The sequence below is a fragment of the Adelges cooleyi genome, unplaced genomic scaffold (assembly GCF_023614345.1).
Source record: "Adelges cooleyi isolate 19-005CV unplaced genomic scaffold, UGA_ACOO_1.1 ACOO_flye_CR_arks_rails_tigmint_CR_PRNA_5, whole genome shotgun sequence".
Classification (NCBI taxonomy): domain Eukaryota; kingdom Metazoa; phylum Arthropoda; class Insecta; order Hemiptera; family Adelgidae; genus Adelges; species Adelges cooleyi.
The window spans coordinates 6,754-29,262 of record NW_026096188.1 but is presented as its reverse complement, the minus strand read 5'-3'; the positions used below and the strand labels follow the sequence as shown (position 1 = coordinate 29,262).

Genomic DNA, 22,509 nt, shown 5'->3' with positions numbered 1-22,509 from the left:
TTTGTATTTTAAAATTGATTTTTAATTTAAAATATTTGTTAATTTTTGAGCGTTGAATTATGCGAACCATGTTTAAAATCAAAATAAAATATTTTATTATTTCGTCAATTATGATTACATTATGTTAGTTTCATTCATATTTTTAGAATAAGTTTTTCGTTTTTTTAATTCGAAGAATTATTAAGATTGAACGACAGTAAACCAAACCTGACCATTATTAATAAATGTCATTCGGGAAAGTAAGGAGAATATGCCTACTTCAATATATACGTTTATTATTAAATAATTAGTAAAAATAATTTTGTTCAATATATTTGTGTGATTAGTTCCCAAGAAAACATAATACCGTGTTTGAGAGTAATAACATTAGTTTTATTTTGAGACTTTTTTTTTATAAACATCTTTTTCAAATAATTATTAAATATTGGAATTTTAAATGATTTATGTACATGGATAAATTATATGACCATAATGAACAAACTGTTTAAGTGTTCGTCAAATATCGTCTATGTTTAAAGAACTATTCGTAAGTGCCACTTTTGTTTGGGCATGCACCATTTTGACGTGGCTAAACATGTTCGTCTAAGACATCGGCTATCCGCCTCTTTGATTGTGACATATTTAATTTGACGGGTTGTTAAATTACTCCGCCTTGTTGAGGCTCGTTTCAGACAATGTAGTTAAAATGAAAAGTATATTTCACTAAGACTAATACAGTCTAATGGTTAAACACTTTTAGAAATTTAGTATAATAGTTTGGTGTTTTAAATCGTAAAATATAGAAGCATTTGAAGAAAAAAAAAGGTTTTATTGTGTTATTTCTTTAAATAAGCTTTGATACAAGAGTTTGGAATTTAATTTATTTGCCTCCGAAAATGCACGACAGTTAACCTTCACGCTACAAAGTACCTCCATCTGTGGCAATCACTCGTTATCAAACAAACGCACACTATCACAAATCTGTCCATACAATTTCTGCGTTGTATCGTGCACTGTGCAGTTTGCATGAAAATCACAATTGAAATAAAAGTTTTGATTTTTAATTAAGATTAAAATTTGTACACTCTGCTGAAGTTCTGTGAATCAAACTAGTGAAACAATTAGATTGAGCGCCCTAGGTACAATTGGTTTTCTGTATTGTCGCCACGGCCCCGCTTCGTGAGAATATCTAGATTTTAATCATAATTACTTGGTCGAATTCTGTGATAAACACCTAACGTACTGCGTTGTGTTTCTTTATTTCATTTCAAGTTGCGTTACAATTGAGTTTTGTCTTGCATGTCAATAGTTTATTATAAGTTTTCAGTAGCAGCCCTGGAAAGCGGATTACGGTTCTACGTTGTGTGAGTACCTATTGTTTTGTATTTCTAATTTATATACATTATTGCCGTGTTTACTGTCTGCCGAGGACTTAAAACACTGCTTGTGAATAAAAAGAATCATAATTTATTTGGTAGCTTGTTACTTATTATTTATCCGGAGTTGAGTAGAGTGATATGGGATCAACACCATTTTTAATTAATCTAGTGGCAAAATGGGCAATCGTCTAGCTTTGATCTGTATTGTGTTAGCTTCTTACCTACAATTCATGCTTGTAGCTTTGGGTTATTAATCTTACTTTATTTGTTACTTAATAAAATAGTTTAAATTGTGCAATTTATTTGTCCTATTTAACCTATATGGATATACGATACAGAAATAACACTTGTGTTAAATGTCAATTATAGAGTTTTGAAGCGGTATAATATGTTGAAAATTAAAGATGAAATTGATGAAACAGAAAAACACTTCTTTGAAACAACGTTTGGAGCCGTTGAAACAAAACCGTTGGATGAGCCGTTTGAAAACAATGAAATATCTACAACAGAGGAGTATTTGGTGAAGAATGAAGTCGACAATACTTATGAGTAAGGCTATTTGTATTAATATTTTGTGTTTACTAAATAAAACAAAAAAGCTTTTGTAATGCTGTAGTCCGCTGTAGTGATTCGCATTATGATATGTCCAACAATAAACACCAAACTGACAAGTTGGTAAATGAAACACAGTATAAAACCCAAATATATTCAATTCAGCTGTAAGAATTTGATCATGTAAAAATTTACCACTGAAAAATTGGTTGGTTTTTATTTTCAAAATAATGTAAACTAAATTATTCTTTTTTATTATGTTCAAGCTTCAGGCACTTAGTCAGTAAGCTGTCTTCTTTGTTATATCATTATTATTACTATATTTGTTACTAAATAAAATAGCTAAAATTGTACAATTTAGTCGTCCTACTAATCCTCTATGCATATATAGCACAGAAATACAACTAATGTTAAATGTCAATTATAGAGTTTTGAAGCGGTTTAATATATTGAAAATTAAACCTGAAAATGATGAAACAGAAGAAGAGTTGTTGGAAAAATCGTTAGAAGTCGTTGATACCAAACCGTTAGATATGAAGTTCATAAACAATGAAATTTCTACAACAGAAGAGTGTATGGTTAAGAATGAAGTCGACAATAATTATGAGTAAGGTTATTTTTATTACCATTTTTTTTTTCTTAAATAAAACTTTAAAACTTTTGTAATTATGTTATCATCCTCCATAAACCCATCATTGGTATCGATGTTAGCATTTCGCTATTATGAAACTTATATTAGTAACCACTTGTTCATATAATAATATATTATTTTAAAATCGCATCTACCTCTTATCAATATAATGTTCAATCAAAGTATCAAAACAAAAAAAAATTGATATTTATTTGTGGGTATGATGACCGGTCGACGTCTGCAGTATCCCATAATGTTAGCTTACGCTTGCGTTTGCATGCGACTTACCGTGTTTATTTATATACATATATAGAAAACATTCCTACATTAAAATAGGAAAAAAATGCGAACAGGTGTGATTTTTTAAAATAATGTTACTAATGTTTACTTAATGTTAATAGTTATAAAAAAAAATAATGTAATAAGTAATGGGGTTTGTTTAATTTTTATTAAATACATTTTTTATTATCATAAATAAAAATTAAAAGTTCATGGAAAATTTTAATGAAATAGACTATAAGTAATGTCCTCATAGTAAAATACTTAAAACTTTATAAAATATTATTAATTAGTTACATTTTGTTTTCTTTTCAAAGAGGTATTTATTATATGGATATGTCTCGTTTCTTATCTCTCATATTTTATTTCTAATATTATATCTCTACATTTTGTATCTACAATATCGTATATTTTATATCTTATCTTATCTATAATATCTCTAATTTTTAGCCAGACATTAAAAATTATTTATCAGAAATTTTCATTTCTGCCGAGTTAAGGGTTAAAAGACGTCGGTCATTAAAAAGTCTTAAGGTACTCAATGTAAAAGTGGACTTTAGATAAAGTACACTTTTTAAGTTTCAAATCTTATGTTATTCGGACGTTTATTATCCATATTTTAACAAATGTGAACGTTACATTGTATTTTATAGGATAAGTTTAGGCAACTCAATCAAATAAAAATTGCCTTAATAGTAGATCATCATATGTCATGTAAAACCAATAAAATTAACTCTTTAAAATTATGCGTTGTACATTTAATATTAGTAATATTAATACTTGATGTATAATATCAAAATATATTTGTCTTAAATTAATCTATTATGTTCCATACATGTTGCAGTATTCATTTTCCGTGTAAAGCGACCGATACCTCAAACAATACAAAAACCATGGATTGCAGTTTGAACAAAACTATAGAAAACGATTCTGAGAAAAACATACACAAATTACGTCGGTTCGACTGCAATATATGTCAAAGGAGGTTTATAACCAAAAGTAATATAATCTGGCATATTGCGAAATCACATTCCAGTACTTCCATTGAAAAGAAAGCACCTCAAAAAAATAAAGTCAATCATCGTAACAGCAGAATCAAAAAGTATACTCAAAACAAAGATGGCCTATTTTATTGTGGTATTTGTTCGAGAACTTTTTCATTAAAATCAAGCCTGAGAAGGCATTGGCGCGTTCATACCGAAAAGAAACCCTTTAAATGCGATATCTGTGATAAAACATTTGGTAGACAATCTTACCTCAAAACTCATGAACGCATACATACTGGTGAAAAACCGTTTAAATGTGATGTCTGTAAAAAATGTTTTAATGTACAGTCTAACCTCAAAACTCACGAAAAAACACATACCGGCGAGAAACCATTTAGATGCGTTGTCTGTGGAAAAACATTCAGTCAACAAATTAGTCTCAAAATTCATAAACGCATACATACCGGTGAGAAACCATATAAATGCGTTATCTGTGAAAAAACATTCATTCAACAATCTGATCTCAAGAAACATGCTCGTGTACATACCGGTGAGAAACCTTATAAATGCAATGTTTGTAAAAAATCCTTCATTCAACAGCCTGATCTCAAAAAACATGCACGTGTACATACCGGCGAGAAACCATTTAAATGCCGTGTCTGTGAAAAAGCATTCATTCAACAATCTAATCTCAAGAGACACGCACGCATACATACCGGTGAGAAACCATATAAATGCGTTATCTGTGAAAAAACATTCATTCAACAATCTTGTCTCAAGAAACATGCTCGTGTACATACCGGTGAGAAACCTTACAAATGCGATATCTGTCAAAAAACATTCATTCAACAATCTAATCTCAAGAAACATGTACGTATACATAACGGCGAGAAACCTTTTAAATGCGATATCTGTAAAAAGTCTTTTTGTGACCAATCCAACCTAAAAACTCACGAAAGAACACATACCGGGGAGAAACCTTATAAATGCGTTGTCTGTGAAAAAACATTCGGTCAACAATCTGATCTCAAGAAACATGCACGTATACATACCGGCGAGAAACCATTTAAATGCGATGTCTGTGAAAAAACATTCAGTCAAAAGTCCAATCTCATCATTCATGAACGCATACATATTGGTGGGGTACGATACAAATGCTCAGCCTGTGACAAATCATATGGTCGCCAAGGTACTCTCAAAAGTCATCAAGCAAAAGCACACGGCCCATAGATTCATAAACCTTATTTGACTATATGGCAGTTATAAAATTGTTTTTCGAAATCTATTTGTTATTATTTGCAATTTTTTTTTCTTGGCATTTAATTCAGATTTTATATATTTTTATTAGTTTTCTTAAAATATTTTAAATATTACTATCGTTTAACTGATCAATAATATATACACTTGCACAAAGGCATTTAGTGAAACCAATATGTTTTTATACGTGTTTAGCGTGTAATCAACATGTTATATAATTTGGCAATTTAGTTTCACTGTTAAAAATTGAGTAACTGAAGATTGTACAAACATTACCAATAGATACCAATGTATTTAGTATTTATGTTAGTTGGTAGAAACATATGTATCCATATAAATTTATTTTTAATTCTTAAATAAAATGAACAAACATGTGCTTAAATTGAAAACTGTGTAAATAAATATAACCTATATACTGTTATAATTATGTGGCATAATATTAATATTATTTAACACAATATAATTGATTTAGGTAACTTATAAAACTTATTTGAAAAAGTAACACTAATGCATAATTGGGGTATTTTCTTGTTTAAGTATTTTTACATGCTTAATTAAATTAATTATTATTAACTAACTATATATTATTATAAACTTTTCGATATTGTTGATTTATTCGTATTTGTTAATTCTTTGGGAGATTAAAGAGTTGCTACAGCCTACTGAAAGAAATCGTTTCAGTGTTTAAAACACACAAAAAAAAAAAAAAAAGAATGTGAGACCAAATCTGTAAAATCATCACATTCTCAGTTCCGCATCGTAGTTAAAATTTTGCTTCTGTTCATTATGTTTTGTGTTTTATTCGTTTTGATGCGATGCTGAAAGATCACTACAATGATATTGATTTAATGCGTTTTTCTAGTTCATCTCTTCTACCTTTTTAATCTAAAATAACCCACTAGAATGTACGTATTTTTCAACTTGATATTATCCATAGTCACCTGCGTATCCAACTTTAGCGGAATGAGTGAATGTATCTAATTCTAGCTTTATTTGTCATTTTTTACCTTTAGTGTAAATTAAATTTACTTAGTTTTTTAATTTTTAAAAATTAATTTTATTAAACTTTTTAAGTTAAAATTAAGTTTTATTAAACATTTTATTTTAAAACTATAATTACTGAATTCAAACTTACACATTATAGTTTAAACGTTAAATGAAGTTTTTGCAATAAATTACTTTTACCGAAGTGAATTCCTTTATAAATAATAGGCGAAACGTCTTTCTAACTAAACATGTTAAACATATTATCATTGAAATAAACGCTCAAAAAACAGAAACATATTCAGAACTAGTACCTATATAAAATAGCAGTATATAATATATATTTATGACATATATTTATGTAATTTCACATTGATAACTAATTTTGTTCTTCATGTTTAGCCCCATCCCCATGCAATCCGACATATGGCCAGGGTGAGGATTTTTTTTTAATTACCGAATATCGAAACTTGTTTGAAAATAATTAGTCGTTTTAAAATTTGTAATAATTACTTAAACAAATAAATTTGAATATGAAATAAAATTGTATTCATAGTTTCAAAAATGTACTATCTGCCATATGGTCAAGGTGAAAAACAACAAAGAGTTAAATATTAATTTTACCAGTACATTTTCCCCTTACTTTTGTGATGACATTTCTACGAACAAATAATATAATATGTTATTGCCAATAGAACAAAGAGTACTGAATACTGCTAGAAATATACAGTATAACACGAGCAATTTAATTAACCTACTATCAGTTGACATGGATTAACTAATATGAGGAGTTCATTGATACCTTATTATTTTCATTATATTTAGAATTTAGATACTCATTCACCATGTCTTCAACCTCCAGACTCCATCATGTCAATGAGAGTGTGAACCTAAGCCCTACCATTAAATCGATAAGGTAACTTAAGTTTTAGGTAAATACTATAATAGTAATATATACTAAGTTTATATACAATAACATATATATATATATATTATATTATGTAAAATGTTTGTATTATTATTACATTGTTATATTGAGAGTAACACAAAATTAGTAATACTAACAATACATTTTCTTGAGATTTTATGAAAAGACAAAACTAACTTGCATACGGATAGAATAGTTTTTTTTAAATGTGAGATTTTCTTTTATGATAAAAAAAACCAAGTAATTTAAATAATCCAACTATTAACACAAAAGCCAGCACATATTTAGTTTCTCGAAAAAAATGTACGCTTAGTGCACATTTCGCTTAAACAATTATAATATTATAGCAAAAATAAAAGTTTAAAAAAAATCATTTTAATTCTACTACTTTGCCTATGTTGAGGCTCGTTTAAGACAGTGTAGTTAAAATGAAAAGTATATTTCACTAAGACTAAATACAGTCTAATGGTTAAACACTTTTAGAAATATAGTATAATTGTTTATAGTTGTTAAATAATGCATTTGGGAAAAAAAGGGTTTTATTGTGTTATTTCTTTTATTAAGCTTTGATACAAGAGTTTGGAATTTAATTTATTTGCCTCTTGAAATGCACGAGAGTTTACCTTCACGCTACAAAGTACCTCCATCTGTGGCAATCACTCGTTATCAAGCAAACGCACACTATCACAAATCTGTCCATACAATTTCTGCGTTGTGTCGCGCACCGTGCAGTTTGCATTAAAATCACAATTGAAATAAAAGTTTTGATTTTTAATTAAGATTAAAATTTGTACACTCTGCTGAAGTTCTGTAAATCAAGCTAGTTAAATTCGATTTAACGCCATAGGAAAAGTGTGTCCATGGCAGATAAGGCCTTAGGTAAACTTATTAATTTTATAGGATGTCGATGAAGGTTAGTTTACAAAAAGCTTTAATACAAGTGTTGGGGTATTGATTTGTTTGCCTCTTAAAAAGCACGACAGTTTACCTCCATGCTACACAGTACCTCCATCTGTGGAAATGACTCGTTATCACACAAACACACACTATTTGTCCATACAATTTCTGCGTTGCCGTGCACTGTGCGGTTTGCATTAAAATCACAATTATTATAAAATAAAAGTTTTGATTTTGTTAGCAATTAAGATTTATTATTGTACACTCTGAAGTTGTGTAAATCAAACTAGTTAAATTAGATTTAGCAATTTGTTTTCTGTATTGTCGCCACGGGTTTGATTCGTGAACAACTCTAGATTTTAATCATAATAACTTGGTCGAATTCTGTGATAAATACCAAACGTACTACGTTGTGTTTCTTTATTTCGTTTCAAGTTGCATTATATTTGAGTTTTGTCTTGCATGTCAATAATTTTTTACAAGTTTTTATTAGCAGCTCTGGAAAGCTGTGAGTAACGTAATCCACTTATCTTTTCCTTTTTCTATACTTATAGCTTGTTTTTAGGCTATTATAAAACATAAGGGATAATATTATTTATATTAATACGTACATATATAATACATAAGTAAAGATTATTATCACTTTAAATTTAGTCGGCCAAATGAGCTATTGTCCAGCTTAAATCTTTATGGTATTAGCTTTTTATCTAAAAGTCATACTTGTAGTTTTGTGTTATTAATCTAATTAAGATAAATTCAAATTTAGTTTTAAATGTTTAAAAAACACAAAATATACCTATGAACTTGAATTATGTTGTTCTCCTCTATAAACCCTTCGTTGGTATCGATGTTAGCGTTCCGTTATTAAACTTATTATAGGAACCACTTATACATATAATACCAGATTGTTTTAAAACCGCATCTACCTCTTATCAATATAATGTTAAATCAAAGTATCAAAAAAAAAAAAAATTGTTATTTATTTGTGGGTATGATGACCGGTCGATGTCTGCAGAATTGCATAATATCAGCTTACGCTTGCGTTTGCATGAGACTTACCGTGTTTATTTATATACATATATAAAAACATTCATACATTAAAATAGAAAAGAAATGCGAACAGGTGTAATTTTTTAAAATAAAAACTTAATGTTAACAGTTATAAAAAAAAAATAATGTAATAAGTAATGGGGTTTAGTTTAATTTTTATTAAATACATTTTTTAATTATCATAAATAAAAATTAAAAGTTGATAGAAAATTTTAATGAAATAGACTATAAGTAATGTCCTCATAGTAGAATACTTAAAATTATTTATCAGTTCTTTAAGTTACAAAACATCCGCTTAATAGCAGCACACGCACACATTGTCTTTTGTAACGTTCAGTGCCATTCACGCACGCACGCAAAGATTTTCTTAATGTCCCTGATCCAAAAGCCATATTCATGTTAAAAATTTAATTTAGTCGTTTCATGTGAATTTTTTATTTTTGCCGAGTTAAGGGTTAAAAGACGTCAATCATTTAAATGTCTTAAGGTACTCAATGTAAAAGTGGACTTTAGATAGAGTACACTTTTTAAGTTTTAAATCTTATGGCACTCGGATGTTTATTGTCCATATTCTAATAAATGCGAACGTTACATTGTATTTTATAGGATAAGTTTAGGCAACACAATCAAATAAAAATAGCCTTAATAGTAGACTATTGTATGTCATGTAAAATCAATAAAATGAATTCTTAAAAATGATGCGTTGTACATTTAATATTAGTAATATTAATACTTGCTGTATAATATCAAAGTATATTTGTCTTAAATTAATCTATTATATTCCATACATGTTGCAGTATTCATTTTCCGTGTAAAGCGACCGATACCTTAAACAAAACAAAAACCATGGATTGCAGTTTGAACAAAACTATAGAAAACGATTCTGAGAAAAACATACACAAAATACACTGCAAGTTCGACTGTAATATATGTCAAAGAAGGTTTACAACCAAAAGTAATATAATCCGGCATATTGCGAAATCGCATTTTATTTCTTTGCCTCCTAAATTGCAAGACCGTTTACCTCCACGCTACAAAGTACCTCCATATGTGGCAATCACTTGTTATCACACAAACACACACTATCTGTCCATATAATTTCTGCGTTGTCATTCAGTTTTCATTGGAATCACATCTAATGTGATGATTGTTGGTACCACTACCCACCGTACCCCCACCTGCGCCGGGAGAAGCGTAAGGACGATGCCGCAGCCATTTTTGGTCCGCCATTCGATAATCTCACACGACTTCGTCTACACGCTTGGCGTCTTTTTTCCAAGCAGACATTCTGTTAATAACTTTGTGCTGTACACGTTAGGTAAATATACAAGCTGTTATATTTAAATAAATAAAACTGCCAATTTGTTTGCAGTATTGGTGCCACGGGTCCGATTCGTGAACATCTCTAGATTTCAATCATAATAACTTGGTCGAATTCTGCGATAAATACCTTAAGTATTGCGTCGTGTTTCGTTATTTCGTTACAATTGTGTTTTTTCTTGCATGTCAATAATTTATTATAAGTTTTTATAAGCTGCTCTGGAAGGCGGTTTACGGTTCTACATTGTGTGAGTATCTATTGTTTTGTATTTCTAATTTATATACATTATTGCCGTGTTTACTGTCTCCCGCGGGCATAAAACACTGCTTTTGAATAAAAAGAATCATAATTTATTTGGTAGCTTGTTACTTATTGTTCATCCGGAGTTGAGTAGAGTAATATAGGATCAACACCATTTTAAAGTAATCTAGTCGGCAAAATGGCCAATCGTCTAGCTTTGATCTTTATTGTGTTAGCTTCTTACCTATAAGCCATGCTTGTAGCTTTGTGTTATTCATCTAATTCGAGTAAATTAAAATTAAGATTTAAATGTTTAAACAAACAAAATATACTACTGAAAACTCAGTGGTTTTTTACAAGTAATGTAAACTAAATTATTCTTTACTATATCATTATTATTACTTTATTTGTTACTTAATAAAATAGTTAAAACTGCAATTTAGTATCCTATTTAAACCTCTTTGCATAAGTGGTACAGAAAAAAACAACTAAAGCTCAATGTCAATTACAGAGTTTTGAAACGGTAAAATATGTTGAATATTAAACCTGAAAATGACGATGCAGAAGAATACTCCGTTGAACCAAAACCGTTTGATGTGCTGTTCAAAAACAATGAAATATCTATAGTAGAGGATTATTTGGTTAAGAATGAAGTAGATGATACTTATGAGTAAGGCGATATTAATTACCATTTATTTTATCTTAAACAAAACTATTAAAATTTGTGCCTGATGGTATCAATATAGGCGTTTCGCTAACATTAAACTTATATTAGGAACCATTTGTTCATTTAATAATAGATTGATTGATTTAAAACTACATCTACCTCTTATCCATATAGAGATCCATTAAAATATTTAAAAAAACAAAATTGTAAACATTTTATTTGTGAGTGTGTTGTCTGCAGCACCACATTATGTTAGCGTACGTTTTGTACGATACTTACCGAGTTATTTATATAAATATATAGAAAACATTTTTACAATTATTTTTCATTCTTTCATTAAGTTAATAAAAAATGCGAATAAGTGTCATTTTTTATTACAAAAACTATATATTAAAATTTATGTTTTTTACTATTAGAATATACATTTAGAATGTATACTAAATTATCTTTATTATATCATTAGTAGACTATATTTGTTACTAAATAAAATAATTAAAATTGTGAATTTAGTTGTCCTACTATTCCTCTATGCATATATAGCACAGAAATACAACTAATGTTTAATGTCAATTATAGAGTTTTAAAGCGGTTTAATATATTGAAAATTAAACCTGAAAACGATGAAACAAAAGAAGAGTTGTTGGAAAAATCGTTTGAAGTCAATGAAAACAAACCGTTCGATATGCAGTTCTTAAACAATGAAATTTCTACAACAAATAAGTGTTTAGTAAAGAAGGAAGTCGATAATAATTATGAGTAAGGTTATTTTTATTACCATTTTTTTTTCTAAACCAAAACTTTAAAACTTTTGTAATTATGTTATCCTCCTCCATAAACCCATCAGTGGTATCGATGTTAGCGTTTCGCTATTATTTAACTTATATTAGGAACTGCTTGTTTATATAATAATATATTATTTTAAAACCGTATCTACCTTTTATCAATATAATGTTAAATCAAAGTATCAAAAAAACAAAATTGTGAAAACATTTAATTGTGGGTTTGATGTCCGGTCAACGTCTGCAGCATCGCATGATGTTAGCGTACGTTTGCGTTGGCATAAGAAGTACCGGTTTTTTTTATATACATATATAGAAAACTTTCATACATTAAAATAGAAAAAAAAAATGCGAACAGGTGTCATTTTTTAAAATAAAATCTTAATGTTAACAGTTATAAAAAAAAAATCATGTAATAAGTAATGGGGTTTGTTTAATTTTTATTAAATACATTTTTTAATTATCATAAATAAAAAATAAAAGTTCCTCATAGTAAAATACTTAAAACTTTATAAAAATATTATTAATTAGTTACATTTTGTTTTCTTTTTAAAGAGGTATTTATTATACGGATATGTCTCGTTTCTTATCTCTCATATTTTATTTCTAATATTATATCTCTACATTTTGTATCTACAATATCGTACATTTTATATCTTATCTATAATATCTCTAATCGCATATCTCTAATTTTTAGCCAGACATTAAAAATTATTTATCAGCTGTTTCATTCACAAAACATCCGCTTAATCGCGCCACACGCACACATTTTCCTCGATAGCGTTCAGCGTCATTCAAGCATTTTCTTAATGTCCCCAAGCCAAAAGACATATCCATGTCAAAAATATAGTTTAGCCGTTTATGAGAATTTATTATTATTTCTGTCAAGTTTAAGATTAAAAGACGTCGGTCATAAAAAGTCTCAAGGTACTCAATGTAAAAGTGGACTTTAGATAGAGTACACTTTTTAAGTTTTAAATCTTATGGCACTCGGATGTTTATTGTCCATATTCTAATAAATGTGAACGTTACATGTATTATGTAGGATAAGTTTAGGCAACTCGATCAAATAAAAATTGAGTAAAGAAGACTTTTGTATGTCATCTAAAATTAATCAAATTAATTCTTAAAAAGGATGCGTTGTATATTTAATATTAAAACTTGCTGTATAACATCAAAATATATTTTTCTTAAATTAATTTGTTTTGTTTCAAACGTGTTGCAGTATTCATTTTTCGTGTAAAACACAGTCCAATTGCGACCAATCTTACATCAAAATTCATAAAAGGATACATACCGGCGAGAAGCCCTTTAAATGCAATATTTGTGAAAAAAAATTTGGTCAAATATCTCACCTCAAAACTCATGAACGCATACACACCGCCGAGAAACCTTTTAAGTGCGATGTCTGTAAAAAAACATTCAGTCATCAATCTGCTCTCAAGAGACATGCACGTATTCATACCGGCGAGAAACCGTTTAAATGCGATGTCTGTGAAAAAACATTCAGTCATCAATCTGCTCTCAAGAGACATGCACGTATTCATACCGGCGAGAAACCGTTTAAATGCGTTGTCTGTGAAAAAACATTCAGTCAACAAACTCATCTCAAGAACCATGCACGTATTCATACCGAAGAGAAACCCTTTAAATGCGATGTCTGTGAAAAATGTTTTAATATACAATCGAACCTCAAAGTTCATGAAAAAACACATTCCGGGGAGAAACCTTATAAATGCGTTGTCTGTGAAAAAACATTCGGTCAACAATCTGATCTCAAGAAACATGCACGTATACATACCGGCGAGAAACCATTTAAATGCGATGTCTGTGAAAAAACATTCAGTTTAAAGTCCTATCTCATAATTCATGAACGCATACATATTGGTGGGGTACGATACAAATGCTCAGCCTGTGACAAATCATATGGTCGCCAAGATACTCTCAAAAGGCATCAAGCAAAAGCACACGGCTCATAGTTTCATAAACCTTACGTGACTATTTGGCAGTTTTTCAAAATCGATTTGTTATTATTTTGCAATTTTTTTTACTTACGATTTATTTCAGATTTAGTATACTTTTATTAGTTTTCTTATAATATTTAATTTATTACTATCGGTTAACAGATCAATAACATAAGTATTAGTTTTTAATTTATTTTTTCGACGGATCACATGAATTATTTAGTATTTATATTTTTATAATGTATTTTTTAATTTTCATAATCTACACACACAATATGCTAAAAAATATTGTTACTATTCTTATTTTTTATTATAAAATGTCAGTAGTCTTTTTAGTTACAGATGGTTTTGAAGAGAATGGTTTATAATATATGTTAATTTGTATTTTAAAATTGATTTTTAATTTAAAATATTTGTTAATTTTTGAGCGTTGAATATGCGAACCATGTTTAAAATCAAAATAAAATATTTTATTAATTCGTCAACTATGATTACATTATGTTAGTTTCATTCATATTTTTAGAATAAGTTTTTCGTTTTTTTAATTCGAAGAATTATTAAGATTGAACCTGACCATTATTAATAAATGTCATTCGGGAAAGTAAGGAGAATATGCCTACTTCAATATATACGTTTATTATTAAATAATTAGTAAAAATAATTTTGTTCAATATATTTGTGTGATTAGTTCCCAAGAAAACATAATACCATGTTTGAGAGTAATAACATTAGTTTTATATTGAGACTTTTTTTTTATAAACATCTTTTTCAAATAATTATTAAATATTGGAATTTTAAATGATTTATGTACATGGATAAATTATATGACCATAATGAACAAACTGTTTAAGTGTTCGTCAAATATCGTCTATGTTTAAAGAACTATTCGTAAGTGCCACTTTTGTTTGGGCATGCACCATTTTGACGTGGCTAAACATGTTCGTCTAAGACATCGGCTATCCGCCTCTTTGATTGTGACATATTTAATTTGACGGGTTGTTAAATTACTCCGCCTTGTTGAGGCTCGTTTAAGACAATTTAGTTAAAATGAAAAGTATATTTCACTAAGACTAATACAGTCTAATGGTTAAACACTTTTAGAAATTTAGTATAATTGTTTAGTGTTTTAAATCGTAAAATATAGAAGCATTTGAAAAAAAAAGGTTTTATTGTGTTATTTCTTTTAATAATCTTTGATACAAGAGTTTGGTATTTAATTTATTTGCCTCCGAAAATGCACGACAGTTAACCTTCACGCTACAAAGTACCTCCATCTGTGGCAATCACTCGTTATCAAACAAACGCACACTATCACAAATCTGTCCATACAATTTCTGCGTTGTATCGTGCACTGTGCAGTTTGCATTAAAATCACAATTGAAATAAAAGTTTTGATTTTTTAATTAAGATTAATATTTGTACACTCTGCTGAAGTTCTGTGAATCAACCTAGTGAAACAATTAGATTGAGCGCCCTAGGTACAATTGGTTTTCTGTATTGTCGCCACGGCCCGCTTCGTGAGAATATCTAGATTTTAATCATAATTACTTGGTCGAATTCTGTGATAAATACCTAACGTACTGCGTTGTGTTTCTTTATTTCGTTTCAAGTTGCGTTACAATTGAGTTTTGTCTTGCATGTCAATAGTTTATTATAAGTTTTCAGTAGCAGCCCTGGAAAGCGGATTACGGTTCTACGTTGTGTGAGTACCTATTGTTTTGTATTTCTAATTTATATACATTATTGCCGTGTTTACTGTCTCCCGAGGACTTAAAACACTGCTTGTGAATAAAAAGAATCATAATTTATATTTGGTTGCTTATTACTTAATATTTACCCGGAGTTGAGCAGAGTTATATGGGATCAACACCATTTTTAATTAATCTAGTTGGCAAAATGGGCAATCGTCTAGCTTTGATCTTTATTGTGTTAGCTTCTTACCTATAAGTCATGCTTGTAATTTGTCAATTATAGAGTTTTGAAGCTGTATAATATGTTCAAAATTAAACCTGAAAATGACGATGCAGAAGAATACTCTGTTGAATAAACGTTCGGAGTCGTTGAACCAAAACCGTTAGATGTGCTGTTCAAAACCATTGAAATATCTACAACAGAGGAGTATTTGGTTAAGAATGAAGTCGATGATACTTATGAGTAAGGCGATTTTTATTACCATTTTTTTTATCTTGAACAAAATTATTAAAACTTGTGCCTGATGGTATCAATATAAGAGTTTAACTAAGATTTAACTTATATTGGGAACCACTTGTTCATTTAATAATAGATTGATTGTTTTAAAACTACATCTACTTCTTATCAATATAAAAATACATTAAAATATTAAAAAAAAAAAAAAATTGTAAACATTTAATTTGTGGGTATGTTGTCTGCAGCACCACATTATGTTAGCGTAAGTTTTGTACGATACTTACCGAGTTATTTATATAAATATATAGAAAACATTTTTACAATTATTTTTCATTTTTTTATTAAGTTAAAAAAAATGCGAATAAGTGTCATTTTTTATTACAAAAACTATATATTAAAATTCATGTTTTTTTACTATCAGAAATTTCATTTAAGTTAAATAAACATTTTTTATGAATAGATTAGGCTATCTAATTTTTTTAAAATTTATAATATGATTAATCTTCGAGTTTAGAATGTAAACTAAATTATCTTTACTATATCATTATTAGACTATATTTGTTACTAAATAAAATAATTAAAATTGTGCAATTTAGTTGTCCAAATAAACCTCTTTGCATATATGGCACAGAAATACAACTAATGTTAAATGTCAATTATAGAGTTTTGAAGCGGTATAATATATTAAAAATTAAACCTGAAAATGACGATGCAGAAGAATGCTCCTTTGAAAAATCTAAACCGTTAGATGTGCTGTTCATAAACAATTCAATTTCTACAACAGAGGAGAATTTGGTAAAGAATGAAGTCGACAATACTTATGGGTAAGGTGATATTTATTAAAAAATAATTTTTATCTTAAATAAACTATTAACTGGTGTTTATGTTGTTCTCCTCTATACACCTAACGTTGTTATCCATGTTAGCGTTCTGCTATTAAACTTATATTAGGAACTACTTGCTAATATAATAATAGATTGTTTTATAACTGCATTTACCTCTTATCAACATATTGTTAAATCACAGTATAGAAAAAAAAAAAAATTGTAAACATTAATTGGTGGGTATGATGACCGGTTTACATCTGCAGTATCGCATTATTGTTAGCGTACGTTAGCATGGGACTTAAATGTGTTGTACATATAAATGACAAAGATGGGTCACTCCACGTGAAATCATCTATTGGGTGGGTGACTATACTTCAAAATGTTTGACATTTGAACATACATTTTTTATAGATAAATTAAAAAAAAGGTGTGATTTTTTAAAATAAATACTGAATGCTAACAGTTAAAAAAAAAATGTAATAAGTAATAGCGTTTTATATTTTTTATTAAATACATTTTTTAATTATCAAAATTAAAAATTAAAACTGAACGGAAAACTTTAAAGAAATAGACTTCAAGTAATGTCCTCATAGTAAAATACTTAAAACTTAATAAAAATAATTATTAATTAGATAGTCTTTAATCGCATATCTCTAATTTTTAGCATCCATGTTAAAAGCTTAGTTTAGTCGTTTCATGTGAAATTTTTATTTCTGCCAAGTTAAGGGTTAAAAGACGTCGGTCATTTAAATGTCTCAAGGTACTCAATGTAAAAGTGGACTTAAAACAAAGTAGACTTTCTAGGTTTAAAATCTTATGTTATTCGGACGTTAAATATCCTTATTTTAACAAATGTGAACGTTACATTGTATTTTATAGGAAAATTTTAGGCAACTGAATCCAATAAAAATTGCCTTAATAGTAGATCATTATATGTCATGTAAAATCAATAAATTAATTTCTAAAAATGATGCGTTGTACATTTAATATTAGTAATATTAATACTTGCTGTATAATATCAAAATATATTTGTCTTAAATTAATCTATTATGTTCCATACATGTTGCAGTATTAATTTTCCGTGTAAAGCGACCGATACCTCAAACAATACAAAAACCATGGATTGCAGTTTGAACAAAACTATAGAAAACGATTCTGAGAAAAAACATACACAAAATACGTCGGTTTGACTGCAATATATGTCAAAGAAGGTTTACAACCAAAAGTAATATAATCCGGCATATTGCGAAATCGCATTCCAGTACTTCCATTGCAAAGAAAACACCTCAAAAAAATAAAGTCAATCATCGTAACAGCAAAATCAAAGGGTATACTCGAAATAAGATGGCCTATTTAATTGTGGTATTTGTTTGAAAAGTTGTTCATCAAAATCAAGCCTGAGAAGACATTGGCGCGTTCATACCGGCGAGAAGCCCTTTAAATGCAATATTTGTGAAAAAAAATTTGGTCAGATATCTCACCTCAAAACTCATAAACGCATACACACGGAGAGAAACCTTTTAAATGCAATGTCTGTGAAAAAACATTTGGTGTCCAGTCTTCACTCAACACTCATGAAAGAACACATACCGGCGAGAAACCATTTAGATGCGATATCTGTTGAAAAACATACATTCAAAAATCTGATCTCAAGAAACATGAACGTGTACATACCGCGAGAAACCATTTAAATGCGATGTCTGTAAAAAATGTTTTAATAGACAATGTACCCTCAAAACTCATAAAAGAACACATACCGGCGAAAAACCATTTAAATGCGATGTCTGTCAAAAGTCTTTTTGTGACAAATCTAACCTCAGAACTCATAAAAAGATACATAAAGATACCAGCAGGAAGTTATTTAAATGCGATGTCTGTAAAAAATGTTTTAATGGACAATGTACCCTCAAAACTCATGAAAGATCACATACCGGGGTTAAACCCTATAAATGCGATATCTGTATAAAAAGATTTAGTAGACAATCTTACCTCAAAACTCATGAACGCATACACATCGGAGAGAATTCTTTTAAATGCAATGTCTGTGAAAAAACATTTGGTAGACAAGATAACCTAAAAACTCATGAACGCATACACACCGGCGAGAAACCATTTAAATGCGTTATCTGTGAAAAAACATTCAGTCAAAAGTCCTCTCTCATAATTCATGAACGCATACATATTGGTGGGGTACGACACAAATGCTCAGTCTGTGATAAATCATATGGTCGCCAAGATGCCCTCAAAAGTCATCAAGCAAAAGCACACGGCTCATAGATTCATAAACCTCACGTGGCTTTTTAGCAGTTTCAAAATAGTTTTTCAAAATCTATTTGTTAATTTTTTTTACTTAGGATTTAATTCAGATTTAATATATTTTTATTCGTTTTCTTATCATCTTTAAATATTTCTATCGTTTAACTGATTATTAACATACACACTTGCACAAAGACATTTAGTGAAACCAATGTGTTTTATACATATTTAGCGTGTACTCAACATGTTATTTAATTTGGCAATTTAGTTTTACTGTTAAATTGAGTAACTTAAGATTGTACAAACTTTACCAATAGATATCAATGTATTTAGTATTTACATTTAGTATTAGTTGATAGAAACATATGTACCCATATACATTTACTTTTTATTCTTGACTAAAATGAACAAATATGTGCTTAAATCGAAAACTGTGTAAATAAATATTACTTATAAACTGTTATAATTATATAGCATAATATTAATATTATTTAAAAATGATTTCAGAACACTAATTCATAATTAGGGTATTTTCTCGTTTTAAGTATTCTTACATGCTTAATTAAATTAATTATTATTAATAATAGTTAATGAATTAAACTTATTTTTAAAATGTTATACATTTTTCTGTATTGTTGATTCATTCGTATTTGTTAATTCTTTGGGAGATTATTGAGTTGCTACAGCCTACGGAAAGAAATCGTTTAAGCGTTTTAAAACACACACAAAATATAAGAATGTGAGACCAAATTTTTAAAATCAATACACTCTCAGCTCCGCATAGAAGTTAAAAATATTACTTCTGTTTATTATGCTTTGTGTTGTATTAGCTTTGATGCGATGCTGAAAAAATATTACAATGATATTGACTCAATGCGTTTTTCTAGTTCATCTCTTCTACCTTCTTAATCTAAAATAACTCACTAAAAATTAAAGCATTTTAGCTTCGATGCAAAGCGAGAAGGTATTGGTTTTACTCTGATGTGGGCTTTTTTGTTAGCTGTACGCACTGTAACTTTTTTAATACTAGACCAATTCCTTCGAATAGCAACTCTATAAATCACAAATTTTATCTAGTTTGTACTTTGGGGGGGGGGGGGTAAAAGTTGAGAAAGTTTAATTCTTCACAGACGAAATTTGAAAAAACAAAAAAAAACCGTGCGAGTTTTTAAGTTAGAACTTGAACTCAACTATGAGTTATAAGGTCAAACTACCTGCAAATCATGAAGAGGTCTGTTGTTTTTTGGATTCAGATTAAGTGTTGGGTTTTATGCAGTATACCGCCTTAAAATGTGTTTTTTATTACACAATTTTTTTAAAGGAAAACTAATGTTTTGCATAATATTATACTGTTTTCATTTAAAGAGATTCACGCTTGATTGTTTAAATTGTCTAATATTACATAACCTGCTTCGTGCTAATTTTAATTTTTTAGTTTATAACTTGTAGCTCTAATTTTGTTAAAATATTTCATTATTTTATTACTATGTATAAATTAAGATAAATTTTAATGATAATTAAGTCATAAATGATAATACTTTATTTTATGACTAGATCAAATCTCGTGAACATTTAACATCATGATATCAGCTCCTATGCTTTTATTAAAATAACACAATTTTTAAAATCTCCATAAAAGGTTATTGTTAAATAACAGCAACACCCGACCGCTAGTGGCTATACACGTTAGTAATATTTAACTAATAAGTAATATGTGTAGGTAAAATTTATTGTTTCCTCCATCACAGTACCAGTATACGATTTATTTTAATTTAAAATGTAAGAAAATCGATTTTTCTTTAGAAAATAACAAGATATTAATATACAGGATGAGGCAGTAAAACGGCAATTTCTAATGTATTTAAATGGGAAACCCCGTTACACTATCCACCCTTTACATTTTAAGGATCTATGGAAAGATTTTTTCAGTTGCATTTTATTTTGTACATTGTGAATCTAGTAAAATAGAAGTATAATATAGCTTTGAAATAATATAATCTATGAAGTATAAATAGTTTGTGTGAGATTGCTCTAATGGAAGTATATAATATATATTATTATAGTATATAAGTATATAGTATAAATATTAATTTTATTGAAAATTTAAAAATTAGACCGAAGGTATGAAGGGATCAAGAATGGAAGTATAGGTACAATTTTTTCAAAATTCTGAGGTCAAGCGTTTTATTTTAAAGTGATTATATCACTTTCAGTTGTAACATTTCCTGTAGACCTGTGACATCCCAATCTCTACTATGCCCAACTGTGCTGGCTTTCTTTAACACCTATTTTTGGTTGATATTATTATATTAAATATTAAATTTACAAGTAGGGGCAAGGGCGGATACAAGCGGGTGAATAGGGCAATTGCCTCCCCGTTCACAAAAAAAGTATCAAATATTCCATTTATAATTAATTGTGACTAAAATTTTGTTCATGCAAGTTATCGAGAGAGGGTCGTTATTGTATTTACCATGAACATTTATTTTTTTTTGAAAATTGTCCATTTTTATTTTATTGAAATAGTGTTTACGGCATCCGAAGCGCCACATTTTATCTACAACCGGTTATTTATGGGGTTTGACACAGTACACATACAAAGATATATGATATTACCTGCTATATTCTACGGTTTTGCGATAACACTAGTCACCAAGACGATCTATTTTTAAATTAATATGACGTACTACAATGGCTTTACCGCTCCTCGCTGCTTGCCGCATTAGTTTTGTTTTGACAGTAGTTTAATTTATTTTATAAAACAAATAATATGAAGTTATTATATTATGGTTTAACTTTGACAAGAGCTTAAAAAAAAAAAGTATTGTAGACTAAGTTAAGCTATATTTGTTGGACTCCGTCTCACAAGTCGTGTTTGCGGTGACCAACATAAATTTTACTAAATCATCTAAAATCAATCAAATCTAAAAAATCATTAGTTTAATAGTTATTTTAGAGCCAAAGCTTTTTTTTTTAAGTAAGCAAAATGGTGACCTCTGATTATTTACTCGCCGATTTTCAATGAAAAAAGCACTAGTTTATTGTTTATAAAAAATATAATTTTAAATAAAAACAAACCTTTGATCAGGCACTAGTTTTTTATGCTTTTAATAAGCTGTATAAATTTCATTCAAATCTGTGAAGTGGTTTTTTAAATTACAGTGGTCACCGTCTTTGAAGAAATAGTTTCTAGAAAAACTTATTTGAAAAGTTTTATACTCGATTCATGTATACAAAAATAAATTATTTAATTACTTACATCGAGTTATCTATTCCTTTGATTAACTTAAAATTTTCAGATAATATTTTCAAGACATCATACTTTAAGAAAATACAAATTAAAAAAATCGAATATTTGAAAATCCTGACTACCCCTAACACCTAA

The 22,509-nt window shown here is 28.6% G+C and overlaps 3 protein-coding genes across 51 annotated transcripts in view; all 3 read left to right on the top strand.

Annotated features, from left to right (window-relative positions):
• Nucleotides 1-22,509, top strand: part of LOC126842282 (zinc finger protein 501-like) — a 123,318-nt gene that overhangs the window by 95,739 nt on the left and 5,070 nt on the right. For 18 of the 43 annotated variants that reach the window (XM_050579190.1, XM_050579194.1, XM_050579188.1 and 15 more), the window contains 2 exons: nucleotides 2,338-2,517; nucleotides 3,665-5,434. In XM_050579190.1, coding sequence (XP_050435147.1) covers nucleotides 2,338-2,517; nucleotides 3,665-5,036 — 1,552 coding nt within the window. In that variant the 3' untranslated portion in view covers nucleotides 5,037-5,434. The other 25 variants (XM_050579162.1, XM_050579176.1, XM_050579171.1 and 22 more) reach the window with 7 other exon arrangements.
• The window catches only part of LOC126842288 (zinc finger protein 239-like), a 27,591-nt gene continuing 6,059 nt past the window's right edge, over nucleotides 978-22,509 (top strand). Inside the window, exons 1-3 of one of the 7 annotated variants that reach the window (XM_050579210.1) lie at nucleotides 978-1,213; nucleotides 15,466-15,595; nucleotides 16,704-16,865. In XM_050579210.1, coding sequence (XP_050435167.1) covers nucleotides 15,531-15,595; nucleotides 16,704-16,865 — 227 coding nt within the window. In that variant the 5' untranslated portion in view covers nucleotides 978-1,213; nucleotides 15,466-15,530. Of the gene's footprint in view, nucleotides 1,214-15,465; nucleotides 15,596-15,867; nucleotides 16,048-16,260; nucleotides 16,304-16,703; nucleotides 16,866-22,509 lie in introns of those variants that run through there. The other 6 variants (XM_050579209.1, XM_050579218.1, XM_050579213.1 and 3 more) reach the window with 6 other exon arrangements.
• LOC126842291 (zinc finger protein 570-like) lies at nucleotides 1,207-14,146 on the top strand. Its single transcript, XM_050579220.1, has 4 exons — nucleotides 1,207-1,343; nucleotides 10,995-11,153; nucleotides 11,727-11,906; nucleotides 13,155-14,146. The coding sequence occupies exons 2-4, from the start codon at nucleotides 11,014-11,016 to the stop codon at nucleotides 13,906-13,908; spliced, it is 1,074 nt and encodes a 357-aa protein (XP_050435177.1). The 5' UTR covers nucleotides 1,207-1,343; nucleotides 10,995-11,013; the 3' UTR covers nucleotides 13,909-14,146.